This window comes from Theropithecus gelada, chromosome 6, assembly GCF_003255815.1.
Source record: "Theropithecus gelada isolate Dixy chromosome 6, Tgel_1.0, whole genome shotgun sequence".
Classification (NCBI taxonomy): Eukaryota; Metazoa; Chordata; class Mammalia; order Primates; family Cercopithecidae; genus Theropithecus; species Theropithecus gelada.
In genome coordinates, this window is record NC_037673.1 from 74,502,587 (window position 1) to 74,519,094 (window position 16,508).

The 16,508-nt window shown below is 40.5% G+C and overlaps 1 protein-coding gene across 1 annotated transcript in view; it reads right to left on the reverse strand.

Moving 5' to 3' along the window:
* DMGDH (dimethylglycine dehydrogenase) overlaps positions 1–16,508 on the reverse strand; it is a 70,527-nt gene that overhangs the window by 23,721 nt on the left and 30,298 nt on the right. The window contains exons 8-14 of the mRNA XM_025388133.1: positions 12,136–12,305; positions 11,575–11,728; positions 9,713–9,878; positions 8,780–8,910; positions 7,313–7,530; positions 5,314–5,471; positions 2,841–2,900 (exon numbers count right to left, since the gene is read on the reverse strand). Of these exons, the coding sequence (XP_025243918.1) occupies positions 2,841–2,900; positions 5,314–5,471; positions 7,313–7,530; positions 8,780–8,910; positions 9,713–9,878; positions 11,575–11,728; positions 12,136–12,305 (1,057 nt within the window). The remainder of the gene's footprint in view (positions 1–2,840; positions 2,901–5,313; positions 5,472–7,312; positions 7,531–8,779; positions 8,911–9,712; positions 9,879–11,574; positions 11,729–12,135; positions 12,306–16,508) is intronic.

Below are 16,508 nucleotides of genomic sequence, written 5' to 3' on the forward strand. Positions count from 1 at the left end.
ATCAGCAGTACTTAATAAATGTGTTCTAGATGAATGGATGAATGAATGACACATGTGTATCAACTTCACATAAGCCAACACCAGCGGAAGGAGGCTGGGACAACTCCAAGAGGGAAGGAAGCAAGGGCCATGCACTGTCTCCCTTTGTGATGAAAGAGTTCTTCAGTACTCCATTGTTCTTTCCCTGCTTTCTTGCAGGTTTTGACAAGAACACGATTCACCCTAATAAGGCCTGATGGCCCATCTGCTCACCCAGCCATTTTCCTCCTTAAAATGGGCAAAGCAGCTATTCTGACCCTATCATAAAACACAAAATTAGTTACAGCAAAAACATGTGGGGGAAGTGTCCATTAATAAAAGGTAACCCATACAAATAATATATGTTGCCAGAGAGAGAAATTCCTAGGCAGTCTTTCAAGTCTGATAAGCCCACTGTGGAAAAGGACTTTGTGGGGGGAAAGTGGTGGGTGGGAAAGCTCCACGATGAGGTCAGAGGGTGGCGTTCGACCTGAGCTAAAGCAATGGCCCCCCCCCAGGTCACTTTCCCTCTCTGTGCTTCAGTTTCCCCACTTCAGATGGGGGAGGGGAGTACCAGCTGATCCCCCGGGACTGATCTAGCTCTGACATAGTCTGCTTCTACCTTTTCTTCACATCATGGCTTAAACAATCATTGTGTAAATGCCTAAGGGTAAACCAGAAAATTCTATATGTTTGCTTTGAAGGGAAAGAAGTAGCTGATTTCAAACAATTGTAAAATGCCAAGGTTTTTGCTGTGTTTGTTTTGGTATCAAACATAAATATCTCTCTGTATTAGCTGTTGCTTCTGTTCTCCTATAGCATCGATTTTCTGAAGCAATATAGGCTTACAGTATTTAAAATGTTATATGAAGCCAGTTTGGGTAACATTTTAGTTTTTAGGCACAGGACTTGAATGGTCAAGCTACAAAGCTTAGTTTGTAATTTTAATAAGTTTTCCAGGAATCTGTTTCATAATATAGACTGCTACGAAAACCACCAAAGTTGATCTAATCTATTCACCTTTCTTGGAGATTAGCAAGCATCATTATGAGTAGGTTAATACCAACTAGCCACTTGAATTGACATAACTGAAAAAGACTGGCTCAGTTGGGGGCCAGGTCCTTGGGATACAAGGACTTTTACCCTACAAAATCATTAGGAATTAACTTTGTGACACTTGAATGGGAAACAACAATTCAGAAATTATAAAAACATGCCAGAAATCAAAACTAGTATCTGTCAAACAACTAACTTCATTCTGAGATGAGTTTTGGTTATTTGGCCATATAACTTAACTAACAAATACACAATCCACCCCTGCTAATAATCGTAAAAGATTTTTGAAAATCCCATTTCAATACCAGGGGATTATTTATCTATGCCTTATCCCTAAACAATAATATCTGAACACTGAAGCAAAAGAATCAGTTATCTATCTACCTATTTGTGACCAACAACAGAAATTTAGCACTTTCAAGAGTCGGGCCATTTTTAACCTTATTTGAAATAGCTAAAGTACGGCTTCTGCTATCAGAGGGAGCAATCTGCTGCTAGGGTCTGCCCAAATTCCAAGCACCTGCTTTCTCTGGTCTGGAGGCAGATGGTACATCATAAAAATAAAAGCCATGGGGAGAATGTACAGAAAGATATTCCCTTTAAAACCCTTTAGGAGGCTCTTTTTCCTAAAATCTCATACTATAAATACATGTTTTATGTTAATATTATAGCTGAGAATTTGGGAACTGACGCAGGGTCATGAAAAAGGTTTCCTTGGCCTGATTGAGTCATATACATGTATTCACGTATTTCCACAGGATGGGAAATCAGTCTTTAGCTTATAACCACCTAGGGCAGGACGTTTTATTTTTGGAGTTCTAACAAATGTCCTAAACAGTAGCCGCTGCTGCCCTTGTTCTTCAATACTACCACTCACCACAGCTCTATTAAGTTCTTTTATTATCATTCTTAGGCACTGCTCAATGGAGTAACCTCATTTATATTTTTAAGACTTGTACACATGAGGTTGGCTTTAATAAATTGGCCTCGTGATATGCTTTTCCACCGTAATTATTTAGAGTAATGCTTCTCAAACCTTAGATGCATGAGAATCCCCTGCAGGGGCTGTTAAAACAGATTTGTTGGCCTGACTCCCAGAGATTCTGATTTAGTAGTTCTAGGGTGGGACCTGAGAATTAGCATTTCTAACAAGCTCCCAGTGAGGCTGATGCTGTTAGTCTGAAGGCTACATTTTAAGAACCACTGATGTAGGAGTTCCCTTTGGAGTGTCTTATCAGTTATGATTCTTTGGGCTTGTATTAGTTTCTTGTTTATATTCAGATGTTGCAGTTACACACAAAGATACTTGACAAGCAGATGGACAGATCTGCTGAAGCGAGGCTGCTCCACGCTGTGAGTATCCAGAAGGATCAATGAATGCAGTATGTTTGATCAGCTAATGTGCAATTTCCCAAGTCACCAGGAGTTACTGTAAAATACACAACATGGCGCACTTCCAACATGAATGTCTACTAGAATCTGACAAGTAATCATCTTATCCTTACTAATTTTTCTCTTAGAATTTAGATTTAGCCCTTAAAGATGCTGGACTCTGCTATCTTAAATCTGCAAGCACACTCCAATAGTTTGAACTAAGCAAATGTTGACAAAAGAGTAATATGATACAATTGAGCAATGCTAGTATTTATGTTCACCTTGTTTCTCCTATAACCCATACTTGGTTAAAGTTTAAAGCATGGCTCTGTCACAAAATAGCATCGTAATGTTAAGATTTACTTCAAGTACCCTTTGGAATGTAAACATACCTTATTTAACTTCACAAAATATTCCAGTCCAGCTTCCAAAGGATTTGTATCACAGTTCATCTAAAAAGGAAACACACATTTTAAATCTTAGATGAGTGCAAATCATTTCAGTAACATCACTTTCATATTTGTTTTTAGGAGAAAGAACACTTTTTGATTTTTCAACACAGATTCTAAAGAAAGGCAAACTATAGACTGGTTTTGAAAATAATTTTTTAACCCAAAATTCAATGTAGCCTTTCAGCAAAACTGGTCATTTGAATATAACAAATATAGAAACTAAAATTCACTGTGTTTCCACAGCTCTCTCATTTTAATAAACATCTGAGGGAATGCACGCGATGTTCCTTCTAGAAACAAGATTTTCACATGTTTTTATGCAATAATTTTACATAACTATGTTTTGAAAAGTTATTAAGCAATTTACTTATCTTACAATTAACCAAGAATCAGGGTAAGGCGGAGGGAAAGCAGATGGTAGGAAGGTGGCTGATAGAGTTCAGGAGAGGAGAAAGGAAAAAGCAGAGTTTGAATTTCTATCTCTTCAAATGTGGCCAAGTCACTGTGATAGCTACCAAGTCAGGGCTAACGGCAGTATTTGGTAATAGACCTGAAGTTAATGGTTTTGTTTCTTTCTTTGTTTTGTTGTTCTCTTTGCAGTGAGAGAACTAGTCTAAACCCCCTAAAAGTAGTCAAACTTTTAAAGCAACACAGCACCTACATAAACTAAATGAAGGAATGCTTGTTTTATATGACATAAAACGTTGCCTCATATTTCTTAGTCAATTTGAGCTATTCTAAAATTATTTTTATCTGTTCAAAATTTCAGAATTTCTTCAAAGAAAAATAAAAATAAAAATGAAGCACACAGGATTGCAGTACCAACACTAGAGGGCGCTATGGCACTGCTGGGAAACTGGAGGGACTGGGGAAGAAAAGCTCTCCAGAGGAGGTCGCAGGGAGAGGAAATCTGAAAAAATAAAAGGCAGGAGGGTGGAGAAATGTCTGACTCTCAAAGGGCTGCTCCCGCTGCTTCATTACCCGGAGAGTGTGGGGACAGCGCTGTCCTCCGTTTCTGTCCTGCGCCTATCCTCACCTCAGTCCCCAGTTGTAGCTAGAGAATCCCCTAATAGGGGACCTCTCACAGAGACCTTGCCCACTTGCTTCTGCGTACTCTAAATGCCCCCGGGGTCCCTGCCTGGGCTTTGAAACACACTCTCCCCTCCAATCAAATGCACTTTATTATGTGCTTGGCACTTCCTAGACTCTCTCTACTATCTATGATAATTCTGTAGCATAAAAAAATCCATTTCTTAGAAAAGCAAACAGAAGTTCTGGAGGGTTAGGCCAGATAGCTGGTGCGTGGTGGAGGAAAAATTCAAACCCAAGAGTCCCCACTCTGAGTCCATCTTTTACCACTATCCCTTATCTTACCTTTCAGGCCTAAAACCTCAGTGTCTTCCAAAGAAACAACTAGTACATCTGAAATAGTGAATGGGTCCAGAGATAGCCTGCCACATTGGAAATAAAGCAGGAGAACAGAGTTTAAATCACAGGTTGGCCACTTACTAGGTAATCTGGACCAAGTGGTTCTCTAAGTCTCAGTGTTATTATGTGTAAAATAGAGGTAATGGAGAGTTGAGAAGGAAAATGAAATCATGCATATGAAAATATGTAAATGGTTAAAGCACTACAGAAATAGAAACTTTTTTTTTTTTTTTTTTTTTTTGAGAGGGAATCTCACTCTGTCACCCAGACTGGAGTGCAGTGACGCAATCTCAGCTCACTGCAACTTCTGCCTCCTGGGCTCAAGCAATTCTCCTGCCTCAGCCTCCCGAGCAGCTGGGACCACAGGTGTGCACCACCACACCCGGCTAATTTTTGTGTTTTTAGTAGAGATGGGGTTTCACTGTATTGGCCAGGCTAGTCTCGAACTCCTGGCCTTGTGATCCTCTCACCTCGGCCTCCCAAAGTGCTGGGATTACAGGCGTGAGCCACCACGCCCAGTCGTACAAATAGAAACTCTTAATAACCATTATTAATGGTGGAGGAAGGCTGGACCACCACATTCTGGACCATCACTCCTGCCCCTCGGAAAGGAGTGTTAATTCACCAAAAGGTACAAGATAAGAAGAAAATGAAGACGGGCAAAATGACAGAGGAGGAGAGACTTTGAAAAGTGTTACTCTAATGCCACGAGGCAGGCAGGCTCCCCACAGTCCAAGACAGATTGTCTAGGGCTCTCAGCCAGCTAGGATGAATTAAGGCAGAATAAACATGATGTCAGAATTCCACTGAAGTTTCACTTGAGAAATTAAGGAGAAAAACCTCTTTCCCTAATGAAATAAAGTTATCTAATGATACGTAATTTCTCTTACAGCCAAAACCAACGTTATTGCAGTTCAAACCAGTCCTTATATAAAAATGAGATAAATAAACATAAAATATTAATAAAGATGCTAGCATTTCAAACCTCTGACCCCCAGGCTCTGAAGGCTTTCTCCAGGCGTAAGGCATTCATGGCATAGGTTCCAAAATTGTCGATTTCCTCCTCCTGGCCTGCATTCATGATAGCGTCATACAGCGCCACAGAATCTTCTCTTCTGTGGTAGAGCTCCCAACCCAGCTCACCTGAAATAAACCCACAGGTGCCACAGCACAGCAAGAACAATGATCACTAGATCTAATGTGCATTAGCTAGAACACATAAAAGCAGGAGAAATTCCACTTAAGCAACATAGGCATTGTCAGTCTCTAAAAAGACCAGCTCACAAAAATTTACAAGACCCCACTGCAAAGAAACCCACCATATCACAGATGCATTCGTGCTGATCCTGACCCCCATGTAGGTGGTGGTATGCAGGACACCTCTTGTCATGACACAGAAAGACTGTAATGCAGGAATTATTCTCCACCCTGGACCCCAGCTTTCTAATGAGGCTTGACTGTTTTCCGGGACAATGACGTTAGGTGAATAGTTAGCATGGCACAGTTTATCAAGGCAACGAGTTCAAGGTTTAAACCAACCCCTTGCCCAAAAATCATAAGCTTAAAAATATAGTCAATTAAGAATTATTCAAGTTATCCTCATAGTGAGAAAGCCATACTCTTGGACTTCTCCCCCTCCCACTTCTTCCCTAGTCATTTCATTCACCAGTAGAGCTGTGGGCAAAAATCAAAAGAAATGAAATTTAACCCAAAAAATCCTGCTTATTTTTCTTGTTCTTGTTTCATTTTTGTCTTATTTTGTTGTTGTTGTTGAGACAGGGTCTCACTATGTTGCCCAGGCTGGTCCTGAACTCCTGGGACAATCAATCAGTCCTCCCACTATGGCCTCCCAAAGTGCTGGGATTACAGGTATGAGCCACTGCATTCAGCCCTGCTCATTTTTTATTCTAGAATTTGCCAAGATTGGGTGGAAGAAGGGCAGGGAAAAGGTATAGCAGCAGCCCAGGGAAGAGCCATGGTCTTCAATCTGTGTTCTCATTTCCCAAGGTGGAAGGCTCATGGTAAGGTGTTTTTATGGGATACCACAGAATAGGAGCAACATATAATTGAATGAATGCTTGGGCATGCAGTACTCCTGTGAGAGACAAGGAGTTCTAGAAAAACTTAGAAGGGAGCCCAGAGCACCACTGGGGAACTGAAGAGCATTCATTCATCTCTGTATCAAATACCTACCATGTGCAAGGTTAGGTGCTAGATGAAGACTTCTCAGTGAACTTACAGTCTGGAACGAAAGACGGATTGTTGGCAATGCTCTAGGAGAGGTACCTGATACCTTCAAAATGGTCTCTATGGGAGATTCTAGCTCCAGGAGACCATCTTGAATATTTGCAGATAGAGTTGGCTGGCCTGACTATTTCAGCCAATCCTCTTCCCACTTTTTTTTTTTTTTTTTTTTTTGAGATGGAGTTTCACTCTTGTTGCCCAGGCTGGAGTGCAGTGGCGCCATCTTGGTTCATACAACCTCCACCTCCTGAGTTCAAGCAATTCTCCTGCCTCAGCCTCCAGAGTAGCTGGGATTACAGGCATGCACCACCACGCCTGGCTAATTTTGTGTGTTTTTAGTAGAGACGGGGTTTCCCCATGTTGGTCAGGCTGGTCTTGAACTCCTAACTGCAGGTGATCCGCCCGCCTCAGCCTCCCAAAGTGCTGCAATTACAGGTGTGAGCCACAGCACCCAGCCCCCACTTTTTTATCTGTCCTTCCAGATGGTAGGCAGCTATGGGACTGGAGCAACAACTAGAAATCTGTGGAACCACTTTCAAGATGAGGAGTGAATAGACAGACTTGACATAAGAGCTGGGCAGAACAAAAACCTTCCTCCAAAGTCGCATGGACAAACGTGAGTGTGAGTGTGCACATGTGTACACGCCCACACATTTCTGGTGACATGACCTTTTAATTTTAAAATTTAAATTGACCTTTTAAATTTCAGAGACTTACTCCAGGTTATTTTCCAATCTTACCAGTATAAGATATCCTAATAGCAGTGACAGGAATGTTGGAAACCTTTAAGGACTTGGTTTGAAGAAACTTGAAAACGTCATCACTGAGATCTTCAGAGGTCAGTTTCTGAAGGACCTTTCTTGCCTGTGGCCCAGCAACTCCAAGGACTCCAAGCTCATCGGTTATATTTTTAATTTCAACATCATATCCACCTTTGACTGCTTCTTCTTCAATCCATCTGTGTTTCAGTCATGAACATGGTGTTAAATATTGCTTGAATAATGTACCTTGGTAACAAATTATTTCTCTGAAGACATGCTTTGTGTCTAGAGTTATCAGAAAGTCCCCAGAGTGTCATTTCATGAAATCACACTGATGTTTAAAGTTGAGGAAACTGAGCCCCTGAGATGTTAAGTTATTCTCTTTAAATTACCCACTTATAAATTTGGGGGGTAATTTTTCACAGTACAGAAGGATCTTTCAATTTAATGAGCTCTGCTGCACAATTCTTTTAAATAGTGACACAGCCCTTTTGCATTTAAACTAATGATTCAGCCTTCAAAAATTAATTTAAACCCAAATTTTCTCTAATACCTGTACACAGGAGTATACTCATGTTGCTAAGGGATAATCATGTGCCTGCCACAGGACACGTAATTGCTCTGACAATCACAAGGAAAAGACAGAAACTCTAGTTTCAATTTCTATGGCTTGATGAGTTATTGGGACCCAGCTATAGGGCTGGTTTCTAATTTATTGAGCAGTCCTTGAGCTGTCTAAGTATATCACAAAATGTTCATCTGGATTTACACAAAGCTAAGCTATTAAGATGGCCCTAGTACTTCTTGGATTGGAGCATATAATTTGCATCACTTTACAACTAAGGCGAGAATCTGTCAGAGTAAGACATTTATTAAACAATAATATTCCAAATGTTTTCGGAATATTAGACTAAAGACTTTATAGTAGAATAAAGATTCATGTAAACGTTGGACTTGGCAGGTCAGCAACTTAGATCTAGCTGTGGGCCAGAAAGCACAAAGCATCACAAAGGACAAAGATAATTTAGGAAGGCAGCTTACAGAAGTGGACCGAATGTGGACATCAGAATCAAAAAGCTCGGGTGACTAAGTTCCCTTAATCCAAACCTCGGTTTCCTTATCTGACCATGGGAATCATATAAACCTTGCAATATATTAAGAGAATTTATTAAGGTAATGTCTAAAAAAGGTTCTGGCACATTGATGATGCCTAATAAATGGAATTAATATTATTAGAACCAGTAACCTATGGATGAATTACCTTTGGGAGGGGCAGAGGCCCTCACTTCTAATATTTTTGTATAAAAAACATAAAGTTTATTTGAAACCATTACGTTTAAGAAGAAATAAAGTTGTACTTTCGAGTACTGGTAAAAAGAAAAACTCAATGTAAGATTGAGTCAATATATAATGTGTACAAAATTTTCTTACTAGGTGTGCACTTACCTAAGATCATGAAGTTCTGATCCAGAGCCAGTAATTAAAAGAAACTCCCCAGGAGATTGGTGAGAAACAGTCAACTCAGCATACACTCGACCTTTGGGTGTTAACATGTGACTTATATTTGTAAAACCCACCTACATAAAAAAATTTTAAATTACCTTAGGATGAACTAAAAATCGCATACATCCTTTTAACACCTATTTAAATAACAACATGGGTGTTAAAAAAGAAAACTATCTGACTCTTACCATTCGTATCAATTGTATGAATTATCTGTAAACCTAAACCCAACAGTAACTTGAAGTTCTCCATTTAAACAATCATTTAAAATTCTTTGTCATTTAAAAGTTATTCTTCATTTAATTGCAGAATTCAATTTTAAGTTACCATCAAAACAATTAAGCAAAGTCACAAGGTCCTTGGATGAGAATTCACTCAACAAAAATTTAAGTTTGAAAATTAGCTTGTAGGCCAGGTGTGGTGGCTCATGCCTGTAATCCCAGCACTTTGGGAGGCTGAGGTGGGTGGATCACCTGAGGTCAGGAGTTCAAGACCAGCCTGGCCAACACATAGTGAAACCCTGTCTCTACTAAAAAAATACAAAAATTAACTGGGCCTGGTGGTGCATGCCTGTAGTCCCAGCTACTTGGGAAGCTGAGGCAGGAGAATCGCTTGAACCTGGGAGGAGGAGGTTACAGGGAGCCAAGATCACACCACTGCATTCCAGCCTGGGTGACAGAGCAAGACTCTGTCTCTCAAAAAGAAAGAAAATTAGCTTGTATACTTTTGGTCAGTTGAAGAGTTCTAGTGTTCTTCCAGAAATCATTAGGTGAACTAAAATAACATGTGGGTTTGGTCGGGGGGCGGGGGAAATCAGAGGATGAAGAATTAAATAGGTCAGAATCCTGGACCTTGTATCCCTACAAGGCTATTTACCTTTGGAATGACATTTGCAAAGAGATGGTCCAGTAGTCTAATGGAATCTTGGCCTTTGATATTAAACTTGCCAAACGGTGATAGGTCAGTTACCCCTACTCTTTGCATAACCTGTTTATACTCTGAGCCCACAGGCTCAAACCAGTTTGTGCGACGAAAACTTGGCCTGAAACACAACATTTAGTGTCATAAAACAACTGCCGTTCATTTTTCAAAAATTACAGAATAGGATATTTTAATAAGCCCTACTCATCTAGAAAATCCTATGGGCAGCGGGGAGTGGGACTCTGGGAGGCGGGACCATGCAACCTGAAATTCTGTTCTGCAAATCATTCATGTATGTTGGAATCTAATCTTTTAAAGTTACTCATTTATCCCTTTGACCCATTTCACAGTGAGTAAAGTGCTGATTAACTGGAAAATAAGATACAATTCATGGGCTCTCAGATCTGGAAGAGAGTTTAGAAGTCAACCAGTCTGATGGTTTTCAATCCTAGATGCATATTAGAATCATCTGGAGAGCTTTTTAAAATGGGCCTAATTATATCAGTGTCTGGGTTGGGGGGCGGGGTGGAGCTATCTGGTTCAGTGCTTCTCAAACATTAATGGGAATACAAATCACTTGCACTTGTTAAAGTCCACATTCTGAAGCAGCAGGTATGGTGTGGGACCCCACAGTCTGCATTCTCCCAGGCTCCCAGGAGATGCCTATGCTGTTGGTCCACACCTGGGGTACATAAGGATCTGGTCCCAAATCTTCATTTTTCAGAGAAAAGGCACAAAATGATTTCCAAGGCCTTTGCATTAGTTAATGACAGAGCCAGAACTGGAACAAAGGTCTCTTGACTCATTACTAAAGTTCCTTTCTGCTTTACGAAGTGGACTTCTAATGTGGTATTTTAACTTCAGAGCAGGATGCCATGTCTGTAACATGAATTTTCAGTAGTTTAATTATTAAATGGTAGAAGAAACTTAGGCCAGATCCAATCAGCGGTAAGTGAAGAGTAGAAGTGATATATTAGAGTCATTTAGGAAAAACCAAATCAGTATTTGGCCACTAGATAATCTAGATTGGCTGCCTATAGAGCCCAAATTCATTCATCAACAGTGGGTTCTCTGCTATACTTTGTACCAATTAGATCTAGTCTTAAAATAGCAAAACCTATTGTAAAAAGCAAAATGACGGCTCAAAAATAAGGATAACATAACTTCCAAATTTGCACCTTGTTTTCCCTTGGTCTGTGGATTCTCTTGAGAAAAAAATATATAATCGCTATTAATCCAAAGTACAACAATGGCAGGTAGCACTTTACCAGAACTCAGAGAACTGTTTTAGTGGCATACTTTATGTTTTCGCTTAACCTGGAATGCTATGCAAGTGATCTTTTCCCCTAATTTATCACCTGTGCATATAGTTTGCATGGCTCAGTGCACACATTCTAGAATGCAGTTGCTTTGAGCGATTTCAGGATGAACAGAAAATTCCAAACCACATTTTGTGGTTATACACAATGTGATTCCATGAAGCTTCCTAAAATACAGCAAACCTTTAGGAGCCAACTGAAGCCATGTGGGAATTTGGAGGGGGGTTGGAAGGTTCCTCTGAGCTTCTGGTAAATGCCAAGAGGCTTCGCCAAGGCTGGCTATAGGACACGCAGGGCCACATAAGTCCTAGATGTGGGCCAGTGTCCTATGGGCTAGACTAATGCCACCACTGCCAGAGAGTAATTTTTGTAGGACAAGGCTCAGTGCTCCTTGGAACAGGGTGGAGAAATGGAGCGTAAGGGGGAATCAGCACTTTTTGCTGTCCCATTATTTCATCCCTCAGTCAGAACCACAGGCAGGTAAAGTCCTTCTCCCACCTGTATTGAGTGTCCTGGCCCAGTTTGTAGAACCAGTGTGGCTGCTCCCAGCCAGCATGGAACCCCATGGAACACTTAGACTCCAGCCTTTGGTAGAGCCCACTGACTCGTTGAGTGGGTCTCCCAGCAAACCGTTCTTCTTTAGGGTAACCAACTGAAAATGGAAAATTGGTACTATAAATCACATATAGCCAAAACAAGATACTTTGACGGGATTCCAAGTATGGAAATACAGTACTTAAAATCCAGATGCATAAACATACATACATACATACATATATACATACATATGAATGATTTATGCAGAAAACAGAGCTGTCATTTACATGACTCATCAAAGAGTAAAGTAAAAATATATTTAAAATTTAAAACCAGCGAGGCATTCCACATGTTAAATATATACATCCATATACATTCCTTGTTATGTTTTAGGGGCACAATGCATTTTGGAGTCCCTAACTACTGCCATCCCAGTGAATAGAATAAAGATCAACTAAAGTCAGAGATGCTACAATTCAATTCTGTCAACACTTTGTAGACAACAGTACATTTGTACCTTACCAATATTGTTGAATCCATATGATTCTCTTGCTTTGGCCTCAGTGTACTGGGTGGTTGTCCATTTGCCATAGCGATTTGGATCCAATTCTATCAGATCAAAAGGAGGTTCTCCATGCAGGATCCAGTCACTGAGATATTTCCCTACCCCACCAGCGTGGATTATGCCATATCTTTCAAATACAGGGATAGAAAACCCATTACTAACACATGTAGTTTTCAAATGAAACATGCTCAAAATATTTTACAGGGCTTCAAAGTTGGACTGTTCTGCACTAATCAGAACACACAAGTAACATAATCTCTATGGAACAATTTTTTCCTTAAAAGTGACATGTTTAGGCATCCAAATTAAATGTGCCTGACTTGATAGCTAGTTTCTTTACAGTTTCAAGAGATGTACACCTGCAAAATAGCTCCTTGTTGGGCAGGGCACAGTAGCTCACACCTATAATCCCAGCACTTTGGAAGGATCGTTTGAGACTAGGAGTTTGAGACCAGCCTGGCCAACGAAGTGAGAACTCATCTCTACAAAAAAATTAAAAAATTATCTGGGCATGGTGGCACAAGACTGTGGTTCCAGGTACACGGGTGGCTGAGCCAGGAGGATAACTTGAGCCTAGGAGGTAGATGCTGCAGTGAGCCATGTTCACACCACTGCACTCCAGCCTGGGTAATGAAGTGAGACCCTCTCTCAAAAAACAAAACAAAACAAAACAAAAAAACCAACAACAACAAACAAAATAGCTCTTTATGGGGAAAAGGCTTGATGATCCTTGACTAGTAACTAATAAGAATTTTGCTTTAGGAAAACTAAGGGTTGAAGCCAGGATGCAAACGGGCATGCGTCTGGTATCCTAACAGCCCTCCTGAGGTATGATTATCCTGACTGGTAGGAAACACGGTGGGAGAAACGTGTGTACTGTGGTGTCCCATCCATCTCTTCTCAGACTCAAGTTAGTTCTGACCTCCTTAGACAATGATCTCTGTGCAAGGAACTTGAGCCATTGTCTTAGAAACATTCAAGCAAAGAGGCCCTCACCTGAGGACTTGTGGAAAGAGGTAGAAAGGAACACTGTCTCTTGTATTTTGCAGCTAATAGGCCACTTGATGGGGAAGATGGGCTTGTTTTCTATTTTCCTAAGATGATACTTTAAAATCAAGAGCATGATGTAGAAAATAAAGGGGTTTTGACATCAGAAAAGGGATCTGTTTTACATTGGCCATGTATAGTTCTACCCACTCACTCTTGTTTAATGAAGGCCTCTACCGTGGGTTCATCTGTGGTTTAAGTCAGGAGCTTTCAAGGAACTGAATGAGCAGAGAGTCAAGGGGAGAGAACCAAGAAAAGGGGATACACAAGGAGACATCAAGACACAGAAATGCTAGTATCCCAAACAACAACAACTTAGCCAGAACCACAGCTTCTAAGAGCATGGGAGGAACTTTAGCAAACACTGAAAATTTTAACTTTTCCCACAACAAGACACCTGTTTTGCTTTCATAAAAATGAGTGCCTACATTTTATAGAAGACTTCCTCAAAGAGAATAAAAAAAACAGCAATTTACATTCCTTTGGGCAGTTTAATAGACATGAGGCATCCAAATTATCCACAAACAACCTCTCTAAATTTTAAGAAAGCAAGAAAAATTAATAAATATATGCTTAAAATGTTTATTAAAGTTAGCACATTCACTTAACCAGGCTCAATGCCCATATAGAACAGGTACCATTTTTGAGAGCTATATTGTTGACAAGACTTAAAGGCTTATGAAGTTCTACGAACACTGAGTGCCTCCCATTTACCAGGCAGAGTTTCCATCTAACACGTAGAAGCTGATTTACGCTTTAGCAAGTCTGTTTTAAGGAGAAAGATAAGCCCCCCACACAGAGGCTAAATAAAGTAACACAGCAGTAAAGAGTAGATGCAGGATACAAATTCACTTATCTGACCCTGGAGCACATGCTCCTTGTTACTGGACTTTTCTGCCTTCAGTGGTTCTCAATCTTTGTTGAGCCAGGACACACACTCAGAAACAGCACTGTCTGTATTTTTGACAGACTCCCAGGGCAGAGCCAGGGGTGCTTTGATTTGCTATGGCCTGGCTGCTATACCATCATGTTCTTTCCCTTTCAACCATGCACATGAGCAAACAAATGGGCAGAGTGCTGTTATTTGGGTGGGAGTAGGGTGGAGGGGAATCCTGAATCAAATCTAATTTATTTCTAAAAAGTAAATATTTTACAAACAAGTTATCCAACCATTAACAAGCTTTACGTAAAATTCCATACAATTGAGTACTATGAACTACACATGGCCAATATAAAACCGATCCCTTTTCTGATGTCAAAACCCCTTTATTTTCCACATCATGTTCTTGATTTTAAAGTATCATCTTAGGAAGATAGAAAACATCTCTGGAGAATCCCTGGCTCAGTAGCTAAAAGTATAAAAGCACGGGGAAAAGATCTGGGTATGATTCTTATTCTGCCACTGTTAGCTGGGTGACCTTGGGCAAGTTATGTAACCGCCCTGCGCTTCATTCTTCCGTGCACACTTTCTTTATGGTGCTGGCGGAGAATTAATTGCCAAGGCATTTAAAAGCACTTAGTACACTGCAAGGCACATAGTGGGCAAGGAATACATGGTGGCTATTGGGCCCTTGTATGACCAGTTGAAAGGATTTTAATAAGGAAGTAAGGTGTGAAGTGAAAGTGGAAGGGAACTTAAAGAGGAGAGGACAGTTAGGTTCTTCTTCTGTCTCTAGCATTAATCTGCAGAATTCCAGATTCTTCTCCATGGCCCTAGGCTGCTATGCTTTTTGAGTGTTTGTATCTGCTTTTTATAACTCTGTTAAATGACTGGATGTTGCATCTTATAGCACTCTCCCCTCTTTAACTTTGCTGTTTATAATCTGTTCTAACCCAAGAAAATCAGATTCAATTAAATACAATTCATAAGACATTTTTTGGGCACTGTGTTAGTCACCTAGAAGCAGAAAAACTTGTTGGAATTGTGAGTAAACAAATGTCCAAAGTAAAATAGCTCTGGCTGAGGATATTCTGTGAGTAAGGTAAATGGGCACTGGCACATATGTAAGCAGTTTGCAAACACCTACTTCCCTGAACTGGCTGTACCAAGAATTACAGATAATACTACAATAAAATACAGATCCCTGGGCCCCGTCTCCAGACCACTAAATCAGAATCTACAGGAGTAGTATCTGGAAATCTGTTTGTTTGCTTGTTTGTTTTGATTCAACACATCTTTCATGGCACTATAGACTGTTTGTATCCTTCCATAATGCATCTGTTGAAGCCCTAATCCCCAATGTAATGGTATTTAGAGATGGGGCCTTTGGGAAGTACTTAGGGTTAAATGAGGTCATGAGGGTGGGGCCCTCATGATAGGATTAGTGTCCTTCTATGAAGAGACACCAGAGAGCTTCCTCTCTCTCCACACACACACCCACCCACCAAGGAAAAGCCACATGAGCACATAGCCAGAAGGTGGCCATCTGCAAGCCAGGAAGAGAGCCCTCACCAGAACTCTGCCATGATAGCAGAGTCCCTGATCTCAGACCTCCAGCCTCCGGAACATGAGGTCCCAGACCTCCAGCCTCTGGAACTGTGAGAAAGTAAATTTCTGTTGTTTAAATCACCCAGTCTCTGGTACTTTGTTATGGCAGCCCAAGCAGACTAAGCCACATGGGTTCTAGTGACAAATAACAGGAATTTCACAGATGAGAGGTATAGGAGATAAAAAACATTCATGTGACTAACCACATGGTCAAGACTCTGCTTTTTAACATGTTCCTCATATTATTCTGCTCCTCACCCAGGTATAGGAACCACTGGCCTCCAGAACCATGGAATGAGTGTACTGATATAAGCCAGGAGGGGCAGCTAATGGGGGTATTCCATTATATTACATAAGAAATATCTTAGAAAGCTCAACTTTAGGTAAGGGGAAGGCTTTTTTTGTTTAGACCAAACCTGTCAAAGACAGGGAGGCACTTTGCCCACCCCCACTCCCACCTGTTATCTTCTCCACCCACCTCCCAGTATCCATGACCTGAGAAAATTAGCCAGAGCAATCGGGGGGGAGTCTGACATCAGTCACATGCAAACAGATATGATTTCTAGGTTATAAGTAACTTGTTCTAGAGGAAGCAATTTTCTACTTTCCTTAGCAATTAGTTAATAGGTGTTCCATATGAGATCAGTGATTCTATCTGCTCAGAACATGCCTTACAGTCAATGATCTTCAATTGCTATTATTTAATACTAAAATTCAATTGGAATATCAAAGAGAATAAAATACTTAGGAATAAATTTAACAAAAGACATGCAAAACTTTTACTCTGAAAACTAC